The sequence below is a fragment of the Chamaea fasciata genome, unplaced genomic scaffold (genome assembly GCF_029207755.1).
Source record: "Chamaea fasciata isolate MVZ Bird 193981 ecotype frontalis unplaced genomic scaffold, bChaFas1.0.hap1 SCAF_1268, whole genome shotgun sequence".
Lineage (NCBI taxonomy): Eukaryota > Metazoa > Chordata > Aves > Passeriformes > Sylviidae > Chamaea > Chamaea fasciata.
In genome coordinates, this window is record NW_027095353.1 from 1 (window position 1) to 22,177 (window position 22,177).

The window sequence follows — 22,177 nt, forward strand, 5'->3', positions numbered from 1 at the left end:
GCCCTCCCGGAGCCCTCTCAGACCCCGCGGGACTCCCAGATTCCTAATTAACCTCCAACTTAACCTTAATTAACCCCCTACTCAACCGCTAATTAATCCTCCAGCCCCTTAATTACCCCTAATTAACCCCGAATTAACGTCGCCAAAACTCCCCAAAAACTGGGAAAGAAAAATCCAAAAAAAAATCAAAAAATCAAACATTTATTAATTACTTTTTAAAAAAGGGAGGAGGCGTGGCTACGGCCAAGGGGGCGTGTCCGTATGTGGGCGTGGCCTCTGCGGGCGTGTCCCGGCCGTGGCCACGCCCCCCCGGAGCCCTCGCAGACCCCCGGGACCCCCCGGAGCCGCCGCCGCCGCCTCCGGAGCCGCCGCTGCCGCCCGGCCGCTGGGGGGCGCCCTGCCGCCGCCCCTCCCCCCCCGCCCCCTCCCCTCCCCCCCCGCCCCCCCCCCCGCCGCTCACTGACCCCCAAATGACCCCGCCGGCCGCTAATTAACGCCGTAATTAATGGGCCATTAGGCTTTAATTAATGCTTAGAGCGCCCGGGAATCCCTCGAGCTTTAATTAACCGCTAATTAACCACGGCTTCAGAGTTAATTAACCCTCCGGGACCTCTGCGACGCCTAATTAACCTCTAATTAGTCCTTAATTAACCCACCGGGATTTTTGCGAGCCCTAATTAACTGGTAATTAATCCTTAATTATCTCTCCAGTCCCCCGCCGGGATTCCCCGACCCTTAATTAACCCCTAGTCAATGCTTAAATAACTGCTAATTAATGCCTAATTAATCCCCCGATCTTCCCTGGGAATCCCCGAGCCTTAATTAACTCCGAATTAATTCTTCATTAAGTCCCCGATCCTCCCCGGGACCCCCAGACCTCTAATTAACCCTTAATTAATCTGTAATTAACCCCCCTGAACTTCCCCCCCCAGGCCGCGACCTTTAATTAACCGCTAATTAATCCTTGATAAACTTCCCCGGAACCCCCCTGATTCCTAATTAACCGCTAATTAACCCTTAACTGACCCCCAATCCCCCCGGCAATCCCTGATTCATAATTAAGCCTTAATTAACCCTTAATTAACGCCCTGACTTCCCCCGGGACCTCTAATTAACCCTTAATTAACTCTCCGGTTCCCCGCGGGACAGCCCCCGACTCCTAATTACCCGATAATTAACCCCTAATTAACTCCCTCTGGACCTTTCAACCCCTAATTAACCCCCCTGACCCGCTTAATTAATCCCCCCCTCCTTCTCATTAACCTCCCCGACCGCTAATTAACCCTTAATTAACCCTTTAACCCTCCCCGGCACTAATTAACGCCTTCGGGAACAACCCCGGAGAGGTCACTTCCCCTTAATTAACTCATTAACTAAAAAACGGAATAATTACCTAATAAACGAACCAAACAATCGCATTAATTAGCTAATTAACGCCTTAATTAACCCCTTAATTAACCCCCATGCCCAGGGGCTTCCAGCAGATCCAGGAGGAGGAGGAGGTACCGGGGGGGGGGTGGGGGAGGGGCGGGTTTGCGGGGGGGGGGGAAGGGGAGGAATTTTGGGGGGGTGGGGGGAGGGGCGAGACCCCCTCCCCAAAAAATTTCCCGCCAAAAAATTTCCCGCCCCTCCCCCACCCCACCAAAAAAAATTTGGGATTTTTTACCCAAATAAGGAAAAAAATTTGGGTTTTTTTTGGCCCCTCCCCCTTTTCTGTCGCGATAGAGGGTGGGGGAGGGGGAGGATGTCGCGATAGAGCCGCTGGGGGTCGCCCCTCCCCCCCACCCCTCGGGGGGGTGGTGTGAGGAGTGGGGGGAGGGGTGGGAAAGAATTTGGGGGCGGGGCGGGGGCGGGAGGGGGGTGGGGCAGAGGGGGCGGGGCTGTGGTTACGCCCCCTCTGCCCCACCCCCACCTCAACGATCCCAAACTTTCCCCTCCCCCACCCCCGAATTTCCCCTCCCCCACCCCCAAAACCCCCCAAATTCCCCCAAAATTCTCCAATATCGCGATTTTTGGGGGGATCCCCCAAGATTTTCACCCCAAATTTTTTCGGGGGAGGGGTTCCCCCATTCTTCCCCTCCCCCCAGGAGGATGAGGGGGGTCCCCAAAACTCCCCAAATCCCCCCAAAATCCCCCCAAAATCCTCCCCAAAAATCCCCCAAAATCTTCCCCAAAAATCCCCCAAAATCCCCCCAATTTCCCCAAATATCGCGATTTTTAGCGGGAATTTTTTGGGGGGGATCCACCCCAAATTTTTCACCCCAAATTTTTCGGGGGGGTTCCCCCATTTTCCCCTCCCCCCAGGAGGATGAGGGGGGTCCCCCCTCGGCCCCGGGGGGGTCCCCGCCGCCCGCGCTGACCCCCGCGCTGGCGCTGACCGTGTTCGCCGCCTCGCTGAGCTCCTTCAGCTTCGGCTACAACATCGGCGTCATCAACGCGCCCCAAAAGGTACCGGGGGGACCCCAAAAACAACGGGGGGACCCCAAATATAACGGGGGGGACCCCAAAAACACCGGGGGGACCCCAAAAACAACGGGGGGGGCCCCAAAAACACCGGGGGGACCCAAAAATACCGGGAGGACCCCAAATATAACGGGGGGACCCCAAAAACACCGGGGGGACCCCAAAAACACCGGGGGGACCCCAAATATAACGGGGGGACCCCAAAACCACCGGGGGGACCCAAAAACACCGAGGGGACCCCAAATATAACGGGGGCACCCCAAAACCACCGGGGGGACCCCAAAAACACCGGGGGGGGCCCCAAAAACACCGGGGGGGACCCCAAAAACACCGGGGGGGCCCCAAAAACACCGGGGGGACCCAAATATAACGGGGGGACCCCAAAACCACCGGGGGGACCCCAAAAACAACGGGGGGGCCCCAAAAACACCGGGGGGACCCCAAAAACACCGGGGGGGGCCCCAAAAACACCGGGGGGACCCAAAAATACCGGGGGGACCCCAAAATTAACGGGGGGACCCCAAATATAACGGGGGGACCCCAAAAACAACGGGGGGACCCCAAATATAACGGGGGGACCCCAAAATAACCCTGGGGAGCCTAAAAATACCGGGGGAACCCCAAAATACCGGGGGGACCCCAAAGACACCGGGGGACCCGAAAACTAACGGGGGGACCCCAAATATAACGGGGGGACCCCAAAAACAACGGGGGGACCCCAAAATAACCCTGGGGAGCCTAAAAATACCGGGGGGACCCCAAAATTAACGGGGGGACCCCAAAGACACCGGGGGACCCCAAAAGGTACCGGGGGGACCCCAAAATTAACGGGGGGGACCCCAGGGACCACCCCCCCCAAAAAGAGGAGGGAGCCCCCAGACCCCTTGGGTGATTTTTTGGGGGGGATCCGAAAATTTCTCCCAAATCTCCCCCCAAATTTGGGTGCCCCTTCCCCAAACTTGGGTGCTCCCCCCCCCACCATGGGTGCCCCCTCCCCAAATTCGGGCGCCCCCCACCCACGGGCGCCCCCCGCAGGTCCTGGAAGGGGAGTACAACGCGACGTGGGCGCGGCGCTGGGGGTCGCCGCCCCCCCCCCAGACCATCTCCCTGCTCTGGGCGCTCTCGGTCGCCATCTTCTCCGTGGGGGGGATGGGCACGGCCCTGGTGGGCGGGGTCTTGGCCGAGAGGCTGGGCAGGTAAAGGGGGCGGGGCTTAAGTGGGTGGGGGCGGTGTGGGTGGGGATTAAAGGGGTGGGGAGTGGGCAGGGAAGGGTTAAAAGGGGAGGGGAGAGGGTTGGGTGGGGAAGGGGGTGGGGCTTGATTGGGACGGGTTGGGGCATGGCTTTAAAGGGGCGTGGCTTTAATGGGAGGGGTTAAAAGTTAGGAAAGGGGCACGGAGGAGTGGGCGTGGCTAAAATGGGTGGGGAGTGGGAGGGAAGGGTTAAAAGGGGCAGGGCAGGTAAAGAGGGCGGGGCTTAAATGGGTGGGGCGGTATGGGAGGAGTTTAAGAGGGTGGGGAAGTGTTAAAAAGGAAAGAAAGGGGCGGGACTTAATTCTATGTTGTGGGGTGGGCATGGCTTGAGAGGTGTTGAGGGCGGGGCTTAATGGGGTGGGACTGCAGGAGGGGCTTAGAGGGGAGGGGTCAGGGGATCTGGTAAAGAAGGGGCGGGGCTTTATTGAGTTATTTACCAGAAGCCAGCCCAGAGGGGGTGTGGTCACCCCACCCTTGGCCACGCCTCCTTCGCGCCCTTCTCCCCCCCAGGAAAGGCGCCCTTTTGGCCACCAACGGCCTGGCAGTGGTGGGCGGGGCCCTGATGGGCGGGGCCAAACTGGGCCCCACATACATCCTCATCATCATCGGCCGCTTCATCGTCGGCGCCTACTCAGGTACTGCCCTCACCTGGGGGGGCGTGGCCTGGCCTAATGAGGGGGCGCGGCCAGGCTTAATGATGGGGCGTGTCTTGTCTTCTTGGGGGCATGACCCGACTGTGAGGGGCGTGACCTGTCTGGTGGGCATGTCCAGTCCTTAAGGGGAGTGTCCTGTCACTGTGTTGGGCGTGTCCGTCATTGTGGGGCGTGTCTGCTGTCCCTGTGGGGGCGTGTCCCCGGCTGACCCCGCCCCCCGCAGGGCTGGTGTCGGTGCTGGTGCCGCTCTACGTGGGGGAGGTGGCGCCGCTGCGGCTCCGGGGGGCGCTGGGGACCCTCCACCAGCTCGGGATCGTCCTCGGCATCCTGGGGGCGCAGGTGGGCGTGGCCTGACCGTGGGCGTGGCTTAGCGATGGGCACGGCTTTGAAAGGGGGCGTGGTTTGGGTGGGAGTGGTCTTCGGCCGAACCCTCTTCCCACGTGGGTTCGTTCTGGGGGCATCGTCGGGTGGGGCTTGAAGGGGCGTGGCTTGAGTGGGTGGGGTGGTGGTGGGCGTGGCCTGATGGGGAGGGGTTTCGGGGGAGATTTGAGGGTCCTGGGAGGATCTGGGGATGAATTCGGGGCTGCCAAATTTGGGATATAAAGGGGCGTGGCCACGGGAGGAGATAAGGAGGGGTTGGGTGGGGTCGGGGTGTGGCTGAAAGGGGCGTGGTCATGGGAGGGGAGTGGCTAATGAGCGGTTGGGGTGGCTTGAGGGCGGGGATTAAAGGGGCGGAGTCATGGGGATGGGCTAAAGTTCCATTGGGGTGTGGTTAAAGGGACGTGGCTTAAACAGGCGTGACCATGGAATGGGAGGAGTTCACACTCTTTTGGGGCGTGGCTTAAGCGGGCGCGGTCACAGGTGGGGCAGAGTGGGCGTGGCTCCACGAGGAGCACCTCCCCTCACACTCTAACCCCGAACCCCGCGCCGTATCGCGACACATCGCGCGATCCGGCGGCCTCTCGCCCCCCGTCGCAGGTCCTGGGCCTTCGGGCGCTGCTGGGGACGGCGGGGGCGTGGCCGGCGCTGTTCGGGGCGGGGCTCCTGCCGGCGGCGCTGCAGCTGCTGCTGCTGCCGCTGTGCCCGGAGAGCCCGCGCTTCCTGCTGGCGCGGGGGCAGCGCGGCCGCGCGCGGACAGGTGAGGGCGGAGCCTTCGGCCTCGCGGGGAGCGTCCCCGGGGTCTTCCTCGGGGGGCCTGGGGGGTTCTGAATCCGTCGTGTTCGTCCTCCTCTTCCTCCGGCCTGGGTTTTCCTCCGGCCCCCTTGATCTTCCTCCCCTTCATCCTCTTCCTCCTCGCCTTCGTCGTCCTCTCCTTCGTCCTTCTCTTCCTCCGGCCTTCCCTCCTCCTCCTCTCCTTCGTCCTCCTCTCCTTCCGTCCCAAATCTTCCTCCTCCTCTTCCTCAGTTGCTGCTCTTCCTCCCCTCACCGTCGTCTTCCTCCTTCCCTTCCATCCCCTTCATCCTCCTCCTCCTCTCCTTGATCTTCTTCCTCCTCTCCTTCGTCCTCCTCTTCCTCTGCCCGAAATGTTCCTCCTCCTCTTCCTCACCCCCCCCCTTTCTTCCTCCTCTTCCTCCATCCCCTCCACCCTCCTCCTCTTAATCTTCCTCGCCCCCATTGATTCCTCCTCCTCTTCCTCTGGCCCAGATCTTCCTCCTCCTCTTCCTCAGCCTCTGCTTTTCCTCCCCGCCTTCATCTTCCTCCTCCTCTCCTTCGTCCTCCTCCTCCTCCTCCTGCCCTTCCGCCTCCTCCTCCTCACCTTCATCTTCCTCCACTCTCACCCCCCTCAGGCTTGTCCCGATTGGCCGGGCCGGCGGCGGAGGCGGGGCTGGCGGCGCTGGAGGCGGAGCTCGGCCGAGGCCCCGCCCCCAGGGTGGGGCTGCTGGAGCTGCTGCGGAGCCGCCGGTACCGGCAGCCGCTGGTCGTCACCCTGGGGCTGCAGCTGGCACAGCAGCTCTCGGGGATAAACGCGGTAAAAATGGGGAAAAACAACCGGAAAATGGGAAAAAAACAAACCAAAAATGGGGAAAATGGGCGCGACATGGAGGAAGAGGGGCGTGGTTTGGGCAGGGAGGGGCGGGGTCTAAGGGAAATGGGCGTGGTAGTGAACGTCAGACCAGGCGTGGAAATTTTGGAGTTAAATTGGTTAAAATAGGAAAAACCAACCCAAAATCTGGGCGGGAAATGCTGAAAAAGGGGCGGGGCATGGCGGGAAAGAGGCGTGGTTTGTGGTGGAAGGGGCGTGGTTTTATGGGGCCTAATGGAGAGGCATTCTTTGGGCATGGCCAGAGACTGACCAATGGGATTGGAGGAGCTTCGCAGCGGGGCTGCTTGGAGGTGTGACCAGCGGGGGCGTGGCCTGAGGGGGTGTGTCCAGCTCCTGACCACGCCCCTTTTCATCCCAGATCTTCTACTACTCCACGTCCATCTTTGAGGGGGCGGGGCTTCAGGACCCGGCCGTCGGCACCATCGGCACGGGCGTGGTCAACGTGGCCGCCACTGCCCTGTCGGTGAGCCACGCCCCCGGCCACGCCCACTGGGCACACCTGGGGATGGGGGAGGTGTAGCTCCGGCTGGCGTGGTCTGGAGGGGGTGAAGTTTATGGCGGGCGTGGTCCCGGTGGGTGGGGTCTCAAGGTGGGCGTGACCCTAAACTGGGGCGTGGTGACATGGCGGGTTTGGCCTTGGTGGGCATGGACTGATTTTGGGTGTGGTCCCATTTGGGGTTGGGGGGGTGTCACCAGTGGGCGTGGTCTCATTTGGGTTTGTGGTTGGGCATCTCACCGGTGGGCGTGTCCTCCTTGGGGGTGTGTCCTCCTGGGGTGTGTCCCTCGAGGGCGTGTCCGTGACTAAGCCCCGCCCCTTTAGGTGGTGCTGGTGGAGCGGGCCGGGCGCCGCCTCCTGCAGCTTGTGGGGCTGCTGGGCATGATGGGATGTGCCGGGACCCTCGGCCTGGCCCTCAAGGTGAGCGGTGGGACCCCGAAACTCACCTGGGCAGCCCAAAGCTCACCTGGATACAACCCTGGACCCCAAAAATTCACTTGGACACCCCAAAAGTCACCTGGACACCCCAAAAATCCTGACCTTGAACACCCCCAAAAAACCCCCAAGTGCCAAATTTCCGCCATTTCCCACCCAAAACCTCCCAAATTTCTCCTCCAAACCCCCCCAAATCTTCCCCGTTTCTTCCCCCAAAAAACTCCCAAATTTCCCTCAAAAAAACCCCAAATTTCTGCCATTTCTGCTCCAAAGCCAACCGAAGTTTCCACATTTCCCACCCAAAAAACGCCAATTCTTCCCCATTTCCCGCCTAAAACCCCAAATTTCCCTTTTCTCCTCGTCAAAACCCCCCCAAAATCCACAAATTTCCCCCATTTCTCACCCCAAACCTCAAATTTCCTTCATTTCCACCCCCAAAAAAATCCCAAAAAAATCCCCCAAAAAATCCCCCAAAAAACCCAAAAAATCCCCCAAAAATCCCCCCAAAATCACCAAAAAATCACCATAAAAAACCCCCCAAAATCCCCAAAAATCACCAAAAAATCCCCCCAAAATCACAAAAAAATCCCCAAAAATCCCCCAAAAATCCCCCCAAAAATCCCAAAAAATGCCTAAAATGCCCTGCAACCCCCCCCAAAACCCCAAAAAATCACCAAAAAATTCCCAAAAAATCCCCCCAAAATCCCCCCATAATCGCCAAAATATCCCCCCCAAAAAATCCCCCCAAAAATCCCCAATCATCCCCAAAAATCCCCAAAAAATCACCTCAAAATCATCAAAAAAAATCACCAAAGAAACCCCCCAAAAATTCCCAAAAATCTGCCAAAAATCCCAAAAAATCCCCAAAAATCCCCAAAAAATCCCAAAAAATCCCCAAAAAATCCCCCAAAAATCCCCCAAAAATCCCAAAAAATCCCCAAAAAATCCCCAAAAAATCCCCCAAAAATCCCCAAAAAATCCCAAAAAATCCCCAAAAAATCCCCCAAAAATCCCCCAAAAATCCCAAAAAATCCCCAAAAAATCCCCAAAAAATCCCCCAAAAATCCCCCCAAAATCCCCCAAAAAATCCCCAAAAATCCCCAAAAAATCCCCAAAAACTCCCCAAAAAATCCCCAAACCCCCCAAGCCCCGCAGTCCCAATCCTCCCCGCGTCCCCCGTTTCCGTTCCCCCGTAACGGCACCTGTGGGGCCCCGCGCAGCTGGGGGGCGCGGCGTGGGGCGCCGTGGGGCCGGGCCCCCTGCCCGGGGTCATTGGGGGATCCCCAAAAGTCGGAGCCCCCCAAATCCTCCCCCAAACAATCCCCCAAATTCCGCCCCCAAATCCCCCGAATTTCTCCCATTTCTGCTCCAAAACCCCCCACATTTCTCCAATTGCCGCCCCCAAAATCATCCAAAAAATCACTAAAAAATATCCCCCAAAAATCCCCCAAAAAATCCCCCCAAAATCACCAAAAAAATCCCAAAAAAATCCCAAAAAATCCCCCCAAAATCACCAAAAAAATCCCAAAAAAATCCCCAAAAAATCCCCAAAAAATCCCCAAAAAATCCCCAAAAACTTCCCAAAAATTCCCCCAAAATCCCCAAAAAATCCCAAAAATCCCCAAAAATCCCCAAAAATCCCCAAAAAATCCCCAAAAAATCCCCAAAAACTTCCCAAAAATTCCCCCAAAATCCCCAAAAAATCCCAAAAATCCCCAAAAATCCCCAAAAATCCCCAAAAAATCCCCAAAAAATCCCCAAAAACTTCCCAAAAATTCCCCCAAAATCCCCAAAAAATCCCAAAAATCCCCAAAAAATCCCCAAAAATCCCCCAAAATCCCCAAACCCCCCAACCCCCGCAGTCCCAATCCTCCCCGCGTCCCCCGTTTCCGTTCCCCCGTAACGGAACCTGTGGGGCCCCCGCGCAGCTGGGGGGCGCGGCGTGGGGCGCCGTGGGGCCGGGCCCCCTGCCCGGGGTCATTGGGGGATCCCCAAAAGTCGGAGCCCCCCAAATCCTCCCCCAAACAATCCCCCAAATTCCGCCCCCAAATCCCCCGAATTTCTCCCATTTCTGCTCCAAAACCCCCCACATTTCTCCAATTGCCGCCCCCAAAATCATCCAAAAAATTACTAAAAAACATCCCCCAAAAATCCCCAAAAAATCCCCCAAAATCCCCAAACCCCCCAAGGCCCGCAGTCCCAATCCTCCCCGCGTCCCCCGTTTCCGTTCCCCCGTAACGGCACCTGTGGGGCCCCGCGCAGCTGGGGGGCGCGGCGTGGGGCGCCGTGGGGCCGGGCCCCCTGCCCGGGGTCATTGGGGGATCCCCAAAAGTCGGAGCCCCCCAAATCCTCCCCCAAACAATCCCCCAAATTCCGCCCCCAAATCCCCCGAATTTCTCCCATTTCTGCTCCAAAACCCCCCACATTTCTCCAATTGCCGCCCCCAAAATCATCCAAAAAATCACTAAAAAACATCCCCCAAAAATCCCCCAAAAAATCCCCCCAAAATCACCAAAAAAATCCCAAAAAAATCCCCAAAAAATCCCCCCAAAATCACAAAAAAAAAATCCCCAAAAAATCCCCAAAAAATCCCCCCAAAATCACCAAAAAAAATCCCAAAAAATCCCCAAAAATCCCCAAAAATTCCCAAAAAATCCCCAAAAATCCCCAAAAATCCCCAAAAAATCACCTCAAAATCATCAAAAAAAATCACCAAAGAAACCCCCCAAAAATCACCAAAAATCACCAAAAAATCCCCAAAAAATCCCCAAAAAATCCCAAAAAATCCCCAAAAATCCCCAAAAAATCCCCAAAAAATCCCCCAAAAATCCCCAAAAAATCCCCCAAAAATCCCCCAAAAATCCCCAAAAATCCCCAAAAAATCCCCAAAAAATCCCCCAAAATCCCCAAACCCCCCAAGCCCCGCAGTCCCAATCCTCCCCGCGTCCCCCGTTTCCGTTCCCCCGTAACGGCACCTGTGGGGCCCCCGCGCAGCTGGGGGGCGCGGCGTGGGGCGCCGTGGCCTTGGGCTCCGCCCTGGCCTTCGTGGGGTTCTTCGCCGTGGGGCCGGGCCCCCTGCCCTGGTTCGTCGGCGCCGAGCTCTTCCCGCCCGGACCCCGCGGCGCCGCGCTCGCCTTGGCCGGGCTGGTCAACTGGGCCAGCAACACGGCCGTGGCCATGGCCTTCCCGCCCCTGCAGGTGAATTCCCGGGAATTCGGGGCATTTTTGGGGGGAATTCGGGGGATTTTGGGGGAAAAAAAAAAAAAAATTGAAAAAATCGGGGATTTTTGGGGGGGGAATTTTGGGTGAAGTTCTGCGGGGGTTTAGGGGGTTTCACGGGCGGTTTGGGGGGATTTGGAGAGATCTTGGGTGGGGGGATTACGGCAGAGTTTGGGGGGGGATTTCGGGAAAATTTGGGAATTCGGGGGGATTTTTTGGGGGGGTTTTGGGGGGGCGGGGGATTTCAGGAGGGTTTTTGGGGGATGGTTTGGGTGTGGCCTGGGAATTTCTCACCCTGCAGGTAAATCCCGGGAATTCGGGGGAATGGGGGTGGATTTGGGGATTTTTTGGGAATTTTGGGGGGGATTTCAAGGGGATTTCGGGGATGCTTTGGGTGCCTTCCCCGACACCTGGGGAAGGAATTTTGGGAAAATTTGGGGAAAAACTGGGGATTTTTGGGAATTCCGGGAAATTTGGGGGGGGGGGGATCTCCAGGGGATTTGGGGGCTTTAAAGGGGCGCTCTTCGGGATTTAAGGAGGATTTTTTGGGGCGGGTTTGGGCGTGGCCATGGCATTTCCCACCCCGCAGGTAAATCCCAAAGATTTCGGGCAAATTCGGGGAAAATCTGGGAATTTTTCGGAGGCGGGCGGGGCTTTGGTGGGCGCTTTTGGTGATTTGGGGGACGATTTTTGAGGATCACGAGGAGATTTTCGGGGAGATTTTGGGACATTTTTCCCCCCCCCGCCCCCCAAAAATTCCCATTTTTTGGTGCGGTTTTTTTTCTTTCCCCCCTCCCCCCCTCCCCGTTTTCCTCCGTCGCCAGGACGCCCTGGGCCCCCTGGTGTTCCTCCTTTTCGGGGGGCTCCTGGGGGGCTTCGCCCTCTTCACGTTCCTGCTGCTCCCCGAGACGCGGGGCCGCCCCTTCCCGCCGGGGGGGGACCCCCCCCGGCCGCCCCCGCCGGGGCTGCTCGGGCCCCCCGAGAAGGACACGGAGCTGCAGTGCCTGGCCACCTGCGAGGAGACCTGAGGCCGGGGGGGCCGCAACGGGGCGGCGGGCGGGGCAGTTGCATTTTTTAATTTTTTGGGGGTTTTTTTTTGGTTGTCTAGGTTTGATTTATTTTGATTTATTTTGATTTATTTCGATTTATTTTGATTTATTTTGATTTATTTTGACTTTTTTCGATTTATTTTTGATTTATTTCCGATTTATTTTGATTTGTTTTGACTTTTTCTGATTTATTTTGATTTATTTTTGATTTATTTTGATTTATTTCCGATTTATTTTGATTTGTTTTGACTTTTTCTGATTTATTTTGATTTATTTTTGATTTATTTTGATTTATTTTCGATTTATTTTGATTTATTTTGACTTTTTCTGATTTATTTTGATTTATTTTCGATTTATTTTGATTTATTTTGACTGTTTTGATTAATTTGGATTTATTTTTGATTTATTTTGATTTATTTTTGATTTATTTTTGATTTATTTTATTTTTGATTTATTTTGACTTTTTCTTATTTATTTTGATTTATTTTTTATTTATTTTGATTTATTGTGACTTTTTCTGATTTATTTTGATTTATTTTTGATTTATTTTGAATTTTTTTGTATTTATTTTGATTCACTTTGGGTTTATTTTGATTTATTTTGAAGGTTTTTGGATTTATTTTAATTTATTTTGGGTTTATTTTGATTTATTTTTGGTTTATTTTGATTTATTTTGAATTATTTTGATTTTTTTGGATTTATTTTTATCTATTTTTGGTTTATTTTGGTTTATTTTGATTTTTTAAGCTTATTTTTAATTTATTTGGATTTATTTTGATTTGTTTTCAATTTTTTTTGATTTATTTGTATTTATTTTGATTTTTAAAAACTCTTTAAATTTGGATTTATTTTGAATTTTTTTTATTTATTTTGGTTTATTTTTGATTTATTTTGGTTTATTTTTGATTTGTTTGGGTTGGTTGGTTTGTTTTCTTTTGGGGGGGGTTGGGGGTTTTTTGGGAGTTTTTTGGGGGTTTTTTGGGGTGTTTTTTTCCCCCTTCATTGTTTTAAGGGGGGAGGATTTCGGGATTTTGGGGGCGGTTGTAAATAAACGTGAGGACAAAGTGTCGAAATTTGGGCGATTTTTTGGGGTGGAGGAGGAAAAAAAGGGGGAAATTTCCCCAGAATTTTGAGCAGTTCCAAAAATTGGGGATTTTACCCCAAAATTGGAGAGTTTAACCCCAAAATGGGAGAATTTAACCCCAAAAATTGAAGAATTTAACCCCGAAAATTGAGGATTTTGACCCAAAATTGGTGAGTTTAACCTCAAAAATTGGGAGATTTAACCCCAAAAGTTGGGATTTAATCCCAAAATTGAAGAATTTGACCAAAAATTGGGCGTTTTAATCCAAAATTGGGATGTTTAACCCAAAATCGGGGGATTTAACCCCAAAATTTTAACCTCTGCTCCCGCCCCTTTAAGAAGAGGCCACGCGCCTCCGGGCAGGCCACGCCCTCCACTCACCCCATTGGTGGATCCGCGCCAGCGCCGCCTCTGATTGGTCGAGAGCCTCGTGTGGAGAACGCGGGGCGCCACGTGAGCGCAGGCGCGGCAATGAAACTTCCCGGCGGTTCGTTTGCATAAATTTGCATAAATCCCGGCCGCTATGCATGAGGCGTTTAGCGTCATTAAGCTCATTTGCATAATGAGTCGTTGCCACGGCAACAGCGCCCCCCCTCAAAACCGGCTGGAGGAGAGTGAGGTCGGGCCCCACTCCGCGTGCTCCAAATCTCGCGATACCCCGCCGGCAAAGCTGCGCCCCCTCCGCTAAATCTCGCGAGGACAACCCGCCGCGTTAGAACCCGAAAAAGAACTCTCGCGAGACCACAGCGAATATGCGATGTGCCGCGAAGATGAAGCGCGGCGACTCTCGCGAGAATACGCGTCGCGGAGTCGCCCGGCCGGGGGTGAACAACAACTCTCGCGAGACCACAGCGGATACGATGCGCAACAAGCCTCGCGAGAACACGCGGGGTGGAGAGCAGGGGTGGAGGCGGCGCGGCGCGCATGCGCAGACCTCACCGCTCTCCACCCCTCCTGCCATTGCGCATGCGCATCTCTCGCTGCCGCCCAGCCCCACCCTCTCCCCCGCGCTTTGCGCATGCGCCCTTCCCCTCACCACCCCCGCCCGCGGTTTGTGCGCACGCGCAGTGCCGCTCCCCCCGCCGGCGCGGGGCGGGCGCGCATGCGCGGTGAGCGCGGGGGGGGGTGTCAGCAGCTCCAGCGCGGCGGCGGTTCGGGCTTCGGGGCTCGCGGGCTCGGGGGTGAGTTCGGAGCCCTGAACCGGGAAAACGGGAGAGGAGCGCGGCCCAGGCCGTGGGGAAGGGAAGGGGGAAGGGGAAATGGCCGCCCAGGAGGGTTTTCGTGGGGTTTGGTTTCTTCCCCCCCCTCAGGTTTGGGGCCTAGGCCGCTCCCCCCTCCCCCCCCCCCTCCGGCCCCGCCTGCGGAGCGCGTGGCGGCGGCGGGAGAGAGAAAAACCCCCCAAAAATAAAATATTGGGGAAACCCCCCCCCCTCAGGTCACTGGGGAGATTTGGGGACCTTAAAACTCCCCGCAGGAATTTGGGGAAATTCGTCCATATAAAAAAATTCGAGGTTCTTAAAAACTCCAGATTAAGAATTTGGGGACCCCCGCCCCTCCCCCCTCAGCCCATCTGAGGAATCGGGGGACACCCCCCGTAAGGAATTGGGGACCCCCCCTAAGGAAATTCCATATAGGGAATGGGGGAACCCCCCCAGTTAAGGAATTGGGGGGACCCCTCCCCTTTCACACCATATAAGGAAGTGGGGGATCCCCCCCAAAATAAGGAATTGGGGACCCCCGACCCCATATAAGGAAGTTGGGTGGACCCTTCCCCATATAAGGAATTCGGGGATCCTCCTCTTTCACCCCATATAAGGAAATTGGGGGACCCTCAAAACTCCATATAAGGAATTGGGGGACCCCCCCATTAAAGAATTGAGGATCCCCCCATTCCATATAAGGAAATGGGGAACCCCCCCAACCCCATATAAGGAATTTGGGGACCCCCCAGGTCCATATAAGGAGTTTGGGGGGGCTCGGCTCAGGGAGGGATTCCCCATCCCCGTGTAAAATCTGGGGGGTTCTCCCCCCACCAAAAAACCCCAAAACCCATATTTCTCCCCCCTCAGGGACCCCCAAAACCCCCCTGGACACCCCAAAACCCTCCAGGATCCCCAAAAACCCCTCAGGGACCCCCAAAACTCCTCTGGGACACCCCAAACCCTCCTGGAGCCCCCCAGAATCCCAACCTGGGACCCCCAAAACCTCCCTAAACACCCCAAAACCCCCCTGGACCCCCCAAAACCCCCCAGGACCCCCCAAAACCCCTCTGGGACACCTCAAACCCTCCTGGCGCCCCCCAAAATCCCAACCTGGGACCCCCAAAACCCCCCTGGACCCCCCAAAGCCCCTCTGGGACCCCCAAAATCCTCCTGGGACACCCCAAAACTCCTTTTTTGACCCCCCCAAATAATTTTTGGGGTCCCCAGCCCCATTTTTGAGGTCCCCAGCCCCATTTTTGGGGTCCCCAGCCCCATTTTTGAGGTCCCCACCTCATTTTTGGGGTCCCCAGCCCCATTTTTGGGGTCCCCAGCCCCATTTTTGGGGTTCCCCACCCCTTTTTTGGGCTTCTCCCTCCCCTTTCACCCCAAATTTTTGGGGTCTCCCGACCTTCCCCGCCCCCCAGATTTTTGGGGGTTCTCCCTGACCATCCAAATTTTAACTTCCTCGTCCTCGGACCCCCCCAAATTTTTGGGGTTCCCCACCCTCTGACCCCCAAATTTTGGCGTTTTCACCTAATTTTGGCCTCTCCACCCCCTTCAAATCCCGTTTTTTCACCATTCCCTTCCCCCTTTCCCCCCAAATTTTGGGTTCCCCGACCTCCCCTGACCCCCGAATTTCTCCTGCTACCCCTGACCCCCCAATTTGGGATTTCCCACCCCCTCAAGCCCCAAAGTTTGGCGTTTTCACCCCGGTTTTGGGTCTCCCCACCCCTCTCAAATCCCGTTTTTTCACCACCCCCTCCCCCCAGTTTTTACCTTCCCCCCAACCCCCAAATTTTTCGGGACCTTTTTCCTTCCTCCTCCATTCGGAGTTTCCCACCCTTTGACCCCCCCAAATTTTGGGGTTTCTTCACCCGATTTTTGGGGTTCTCACCCCCCAGATTTTTGGAGTCTCTCCCTCTCCTTCAAATCCCGTTTTTTTCCTGCTCTTCCCCTTTTCCCCCCAAATTCTTTTGTTGTTCTTGTTTCTCCCTGACCACCCAAATCTGCGATTTCACACCCCCCCAACCCCCGAATTTTGGGGTTTTCACCCCATTTTTGGGGGTCTCCAGTGCCCGTTCTCACCATCCCCTTCACCCCCAACTCTTGGCTCTCCCGAACTTCTCCACCCCCCAACTTTTCCGGATGCTTTTTCCTTCCCCTCCCCCTCCAAATTTCGAGTTCCCTCACCCTTGAACCCCCCAAATTTTGACTTTCTCACCCAATTTTTCGACTCTCCGCCGCCTTCACCTTCCCTTTTTTCGATTTTCTCCCCCCCACCCCCCAAATTCCTCCTGCTCTTCCCCACCCCTTTCAACCTCCTCTTCCCACCCCGCCGATCCCGTGATTTTGTTGTATTTTTCCGGGAATTCCGCCCTCCTGCCCTCAGAGAGGCGATGGCCGACGACCTGGACTTCGAGACGGGCGACGCGGGCGCCTCGGCCACGTTCCCCATGCAGTGCTCGGCGCTGCGCAAGAACGGCTTCGTGGTGCTCAAGGGCCGCCCCTGCAAGATCGTGGAGATGAGCACCTCCAAAACCGGCAAGCACGGCCACGCCAAGGTGCGGGAAAAGCGCGGCAGGGCTTGGGAATTCCCGGAGGGGGGGAAAAAAACGGGAATTTTGGGCCGAATCGCCGCGGAAAAGCGAGAGTCCCAACCCCAGTTAGGGCCGAGCGGTTTGAGGCTCTCGTGGAGCTTTTCCTGGGCTCCGATCCCCGAAAAAAACGCCAAAAATGGGGAATTTGGGAATGTTAAGGGGTTCCAAGTCCTGGTGGGATCCCAGAATTCCTGGTGGGAGCGGTGAGATTCCCGTGGAAACGCGAGAATCCCAACCCGAGTTAGGGCCGAGCGGTTTGAGGCTCTCGTGGAGCTTTTCCTGGGCTCTGATCCCACGGGAAACGCTCCGAAATTGGGAATTTGGGGATGTCAAGGTGTCCCAAATCCTGGTGGCGTCCCCAAAATCCGGGTCTGAATCCCGAAATTCCCGTGAAAATCCCAAACTCCCAACCCGAGTTAGCCCCGAAAATTGGGAATTTGGGAATGTCGCGGCAGCCGAAATCCCGAGGGGAGTCCCAGAATTCCTGGTGGGAAGCTCGGAATTCCCATGAAAATGTGACAATCCCGAGCTGAGTTAGCCCCCGAGAAATTCCTGGGCTTTGATCCCTTAAAAAAATCGAGCTTCAGACGCCCTAAAAACTGGGAATTCGGGAATGCCGAGGTGTCCCAAATCCTGGTGGGATCCCAGAAATCCGGGTCTGAATCCCAGAACCCCCCCCCCCGAATCCCAGAATTCCCACCGGAACACACCCCCCCCCCCTCCCCCCGAAATTCCATCGGAATTCCCAAAAATTCCCCCTGGATCCCTAAACTGGCCCAGGCTCCTCCCCCCAGTGTGCCCAGTATGGATGTGACCCCGCCCCCAGCGCTCCCAGCCTGGCTGTGACCCCGCCCCCAGCCCGGCTGTGACCCCGCCCCCAGCCCGGCTGTGACCCCGCCCCCAGCCCGGCTGTGACCCCGCCCCCGCGCCCCCCCAGGTGCACCTGGTGGGCATCGACATCTTCACGGGCAAGAAGTACGAGGACATCTGTCCGTCCACCCACAACATGGACGTGCCCAACATCAAACGGAACGACTTCCAGGTGAGCTCACCTGGGACAGGTAACGCACCTGGGACACACCTGGGACACACCTGGGCACACCTGGACACACCTGGGACACACCTGGGCACACCTGGGACACACCTGGGACACACCTGGACACACCTGGGACACACCTGGACACACCTGGGACACACCTGGACACACCTGGGCACACCTGGGCACACCTGGGGACACCTGGACACACCTGGGACACACCTGGGCACACCTGGGGACACCTGGACACACCTGGGGACACCTGGGACACACCTGGGGACACCTGGACACACCTGGGACACACCTGGGGACACCTGGGCACACCTGGGACACACCTGGGCACACCTGGGGACACCTGGACACACCTGGGGACACCTGGACACACCTGGGACACACCTGGACACACCTGGGACACACCTGGGCACACCTGGGACACACCTGGGCACACCTGGGCACACCTGGACACACCTGGGACACACCTGGGCACACCTGGGGACACCTGGGCACACCTGGGGACACCTGGGACACACCTGGGGACACCTGGGACACACCTGGACACACCTGGGGACAGGAAACAGACCTGGGACAGGTTCCACTGTCCACTATACACATCTGTGCCACACCTGGGGACAGGTAACACACCTGCCACACACCTGTGCCACACCTGGGGACAGGTAACACGCTTGTCCTTGTTTATCTCACCTGTCGCTGATGGGGATGTAGGACGGGTACCTGCGTGTGTTACCTGTCTCACCTGTGCACGCCTGTGTTTCACCTGTATCTCACCTGTGTATACCTGTGTCTCACCTGTGTCTTCCCTGTAGCTCATCGGGATCCAGGACGGGTACCCGTGTGTGTTATGGGTTACCTGTGAGGGTCTCACCTGTGCACACCTGTCTCACCTGTGTCTCCCCTGTGCACACCTGTGTCTCCCCTGTGCACACCTGTGTCTCCCCTGTGCACACCTGTGTCTCACCTGTGTCTCACCTGTGCACACCTGTGTCTCCCCTGTGCACACCTGTGTCTCACCTGTGTCTCCCCTGTGCACACCTGTGTCTCCCCTGTGCACACCTGTGTCTCACCTGTGTCTCACCTGTGCACACCTGTGTCTCACCTGTGCAAACCTGTGCACACCTGTGTCTCACCTGTGTCTCCCCTGTGCACACCTGTGTCTCCCCTGTGCACACCTGTGTCTCCCCTGTGCACACCTGTGTCTCACCTGTGTCTCACCTGTGCACACCTGTGTCTCACCTGTGCAAACCTGTGCACACCTGTGTCTCACCTGTGTCTCCCCTGTGCACACCTGTGTCTCACCTGTGCACACCTGTGTCTCACCTGTGTCTCACCTGTGTCTCACCTGTGTCTCACCTGTTCTCACCTGTGTCTCACCTGTGTCTCACCTGTGTCTCACCTGTGTCTCACCTGTTCTCACCTGTGTCTCACCTGTGTCTCACCTGTGTCTCACCTGTGTCTCACCTGTGTCTCACCTGTGCACACCTGTGCACACCTGTGTCTCCCCGCAGCTCATCGGGATCCAGGACGGGTACCTGTCGCTGCTCCAGGACAGCGGGGAGGTGCGGGAGGACCTGAGGCTGCCCGAGGGGGAGCTGGGCCGGGAGATCGAGCAGAAATACGACTGCGGGGAGGAGATCCTGGTACTGGGGGGACTGGGACGGACTGGGAGGGACTGGGATGGACTGGGAGGGGACTGGGGGGGACTGGGAAGGGACTGGGAGGGGACTGGGACAGACTGGGAGGGACTGGGACGGACTGGGATGGACTGGGAGGGGCTGGGGGGGACTGGGGGGGACTGGGAGGGACTGGGGGGGACTGGGAGGGACTGGGGGGACTGGGGGGGACTGGGAGGGACTGGGAAGGACTGGAGGTGAACTGGGAGCCCTGGTTGACACTGGTCCGAACTGGTTTGAACTGGTTTTACCCGCTCTCGCAGATCACGGTGCTGTCGGCCATGACCGAGGAAGCCGCTGTCGCCATCAAAGCCATGGCCAAATAGGGCAGGTGGGTGGGCGGGGCCAGAATGGGCGGGGCCAAATAGAGCAAGGGGGTGGGCGGGGGCTGGTAGGATGGGCGTGGTGAGAATGGGCGTGACCACATTGGATGGGTGGGCGGAGCCTGGTGGGGTCGAAAAGGACAGGTGCGTGGGGCAACTCCACATATGGGAAAAGGGGCGTGGCCAGGACTAAATAAGGTGGGTGGGCGGAGCCAAAACCAGGGGAGGGCGGGGCCCACTGAGCGTTCCCGGTTTGGGTCTGGAGGCCCTGTGGGATTTGGGGTGTCCCCGTTCCGGGATTTGGGTTGTCCCCGTTCCGGGATTTGGGGTGTCCCCATTCGGGATTTGGGGTGTCCCCGTTCCGGGATTTGGGGTGTCCCCGTTCCGGGATTTGGGTGTCCCCATTCCGGGATTTGGGGTGTCCCCATTCCGGGATTTGGGGTGTCCCCATTCGGGATTTGGGGTGTCCCCGTTCCGGGATTTGGGGTGTCCCCGTTCCGGGATTTGGGGTGTCCCCGTTCCGGGATTTGGGTGTCCCCATTCCGGGATTTGGGTTGTCCCCATTCCGGGATTTGGGGTGTCCCCATTCGGGATTTGGGGTGTCCCCGTTCCGGGATTTGGGGTGTCCCCGTTCCGGGATTTGGGTGTCCCCATTCCGGGATTTGGGTGTCCCCGTTCGGGATTTGGGTGTCCCCATTCCGGGATTTGGGTGTCCCCATTCCGGGATTTGGGTGTCCCCATTCCGGGATTTGGGTGTCCCCGTTCCGGGATTTGGGGTGTCCCCGTTCCGGGATTTGGGTGTCCCCATTCCGGGATTTGGGTGTCCCCGTTCCGGGATTTGGGTGTCCCCATTCCGGGATTTGGGATCCGGTTTCCGGTCCCAGCCCCTCCCCCTCTCTCCCACAGGCCGGCGCCGTCGGGGTCGGGCCGGGCCCCGCCCACCTGCAGCCGGAGGGGAGGGGCGGGGCGGTGGGGGAGGGGCGCGGAGGGGGCCGGGCCACCCCGAGCGGTGGGGGAGGGGCTTGTGCTCTCTAAAAGGGGGGGAGGGGCCCTAACCCCTCCCCCTCCCCCCCCAAATCCCCTCCCCCCTTTAATAAACCCCCCCGCGGTAGGGGAGGGGCGGCCCCGCTGAGGAGGGGGAGGGGCGGCCCCAGGCCCCGCCCCCTCATGGCCCCTCCCCCCGCCCCTCCCCCTCCCCCCTGCTGGGGCCGGACCGGAAATAAAATAAATAAATAATAAATAAATCAGGGGCGAGTCCATTAATTAATTAACCGGGATGATCGGGGGGGAGGGGAGGGGTGACGTCATCGGGGGGAGGGGCCACAGTGACCAATGGTGTGGTCAGTGTAAGGGAGTGACCAGCGCTGGGGTCAGCTCAGGACACAGTGACCAGTGCTGGGGTCAGCTCAGGACACTGACCAGTGCTGGGGTCAGCTCAGGACACTGACCAGTGCTGGGGTCAGCTCAGGACAGAGTGACCAGTGCTGGGGCCAGCTCAGGACAGAGTGACCAGTGCTGGGGTCAGCTCAGGACACTGACCAGTGCTGGGGTCAGCTCAGGACACTGACCAGTGCTGGGGTCAGCTCAGGACAGAGTGACCAGTGCTGGGGCCAGCTCAGGACAGAGTGACCAGTGCTGGGGTCAGCTCAGGACACTGACCAGTGCTGGGGCCAGCTCAGGACACACTGACCAGTGCTGGGGTCAGCTCAGGACACTGACCAGTGCTGGGGTCAGCTCAGGACAGAGTGACCAGTGCTGGGGTCAGCTCAGGACACTGACCAGTGCTGGGGCCAGCTCAGGACACACTGACCAGTGCTGGGGTCAGCTCAGGACACACTGACCAGTGCTGGGGTCAGCCCAGGACACACTGACCAGTGCTGGGGTCAGCTCAGGACACACTGACCAGTGCTGGGGTCAGCCCAGGACACACTGACCAGTGCTGGGGTCAGCTCAGGACACAGTGACCAGTGCTGGGGCCAGCTCAGGACAGAGTGACCAGTGCTGGGGTCAGCTCAGGACACTGACCAGTGCTGGGGCCAGCTCAGGACACACTGACCAGTGCTGGGGTCAGCTCAGGACACTGACCAGTGCTGGGGTCAGCTCAGGACACACTGACCAGTGCTGGGGTCAGCTCAGGACACAGTGACCAGTGCTGGGGTCAGCTCAGGACAGAGTGACCAGTGCTGGGGTCAGCTCAGGACACAGTGACCAGTGCTGGGGTCAGCTCAGGACAGAGTGACCAGTGCTGGGGTCAGCTCAGGACAGAGTGACCAGTGCTGGGGTCAGCTCAGGACACTGACCAGTGCTGGGGTCAGCTCAGGACAGAGTGACCAGTGCTGGGGTCAGCTCAGGACACAGTGACCAGTGCTGGGGTCGGCTCAGGACACACTGACCAGTGCTGGGGTCAGCTCAGGACACTGACCAGTGCTGGGGTCAGCTCAGGACACACTGACCAGTGCTGGGGTCAGCTCAGGACAGAGTGACCAGTGCTGGGGTCAGCTCAGGACACTGACCAGTGCTGGGGTCAGCTCAGGACAGAGTGACCAGTGCTGGGGTCAGCTCAGGACAGAGTGACCAGCGCTGGGGTCAGCTCAGGACACTGACCAGTGCTGGGGTCAGCTCAGGACAGAGTGACCA

General features: G+C 57.3%; 2 protein-coding genes across 4 annotated transcripts; both read left to right on the forward strand.

The window, feature by feature from the left end:
* The first annotated feature begins 10 nt into the window (after nt 1–10).
* Nucleotides 11–12,940, forward strand: LOC136284690 (solute carrier family 2, facilitated glucose transporter member 4-like). 3 transcript variants are annotated; one of them, XM_066175057.1, is made up of 11 exons: nt 11–1,502; nt 2,305–2,448; nt 3,499–3,659; nt 4,225–4,349; nt 4,591–4,706; nt 5,346–5,505; nt 6,155–6,336; nt 6,770–6,874; nt 7,232–7,327; nt 10,337–10,540; nt 11,386–12,940. In XM_066175057.1, exons 1-11 carry the CDS (start codon nt 1,464–1,466, stop codon nt 11,587–11,589), a joined length of 1,536 nt encoding a protein of 511 aa, XP_066031154.1. In that variant the 5' UTR covers nt 11–1,463; the 3' UTR covers nt 11,590–12,940. The 3 variants fall into 3 exon arrangements, with proteins under 3 accessions (XP_066031154.1, XP_066031152.1, XP_066031153.1); XM_066175055.1 differs by lacking the exons at nt 10,337–10,540; nt 11,386–12,940 and adding an exon at nt 8,563–9,810; XM_066175056.1 differs by lacking the exons at nt 10,337–10,540; nt 11,386–12,940 and having other exon boundaries at nt 7,232–8,648.
* Nucleotides 12,941–13,783: 843 nt separating this feature from the next.
* LOC136284689 (eukaryotic translation initiation factor 5A-1) lies at nt 13,784–20,784 on the forward strand. Its single transcript, XM_066175054.1, has 6 exons — nt 13,784–13,875; nt 16,286–16,457; nt 17,431–17,535; nt 19,053–19,184; nt 19,481–19,548; nt 20,447–20,784. Exons 2-5 carry the CDS (start codon nt 16,293–16,295, stop codon nt 19,541–19,543), a joined length of 465 nt encoding a protein of 154 aa, XP_066031151.1. The 5' UTR covers nt 13,784–13,875; nt 16,286–16,292; the 3' UTR covers nt 19,544–19,548; nt 20,447–20,784.
* The last annotated feature ends 1,393 nt before the right edge of the window (nt 20,785–22,177 follow it).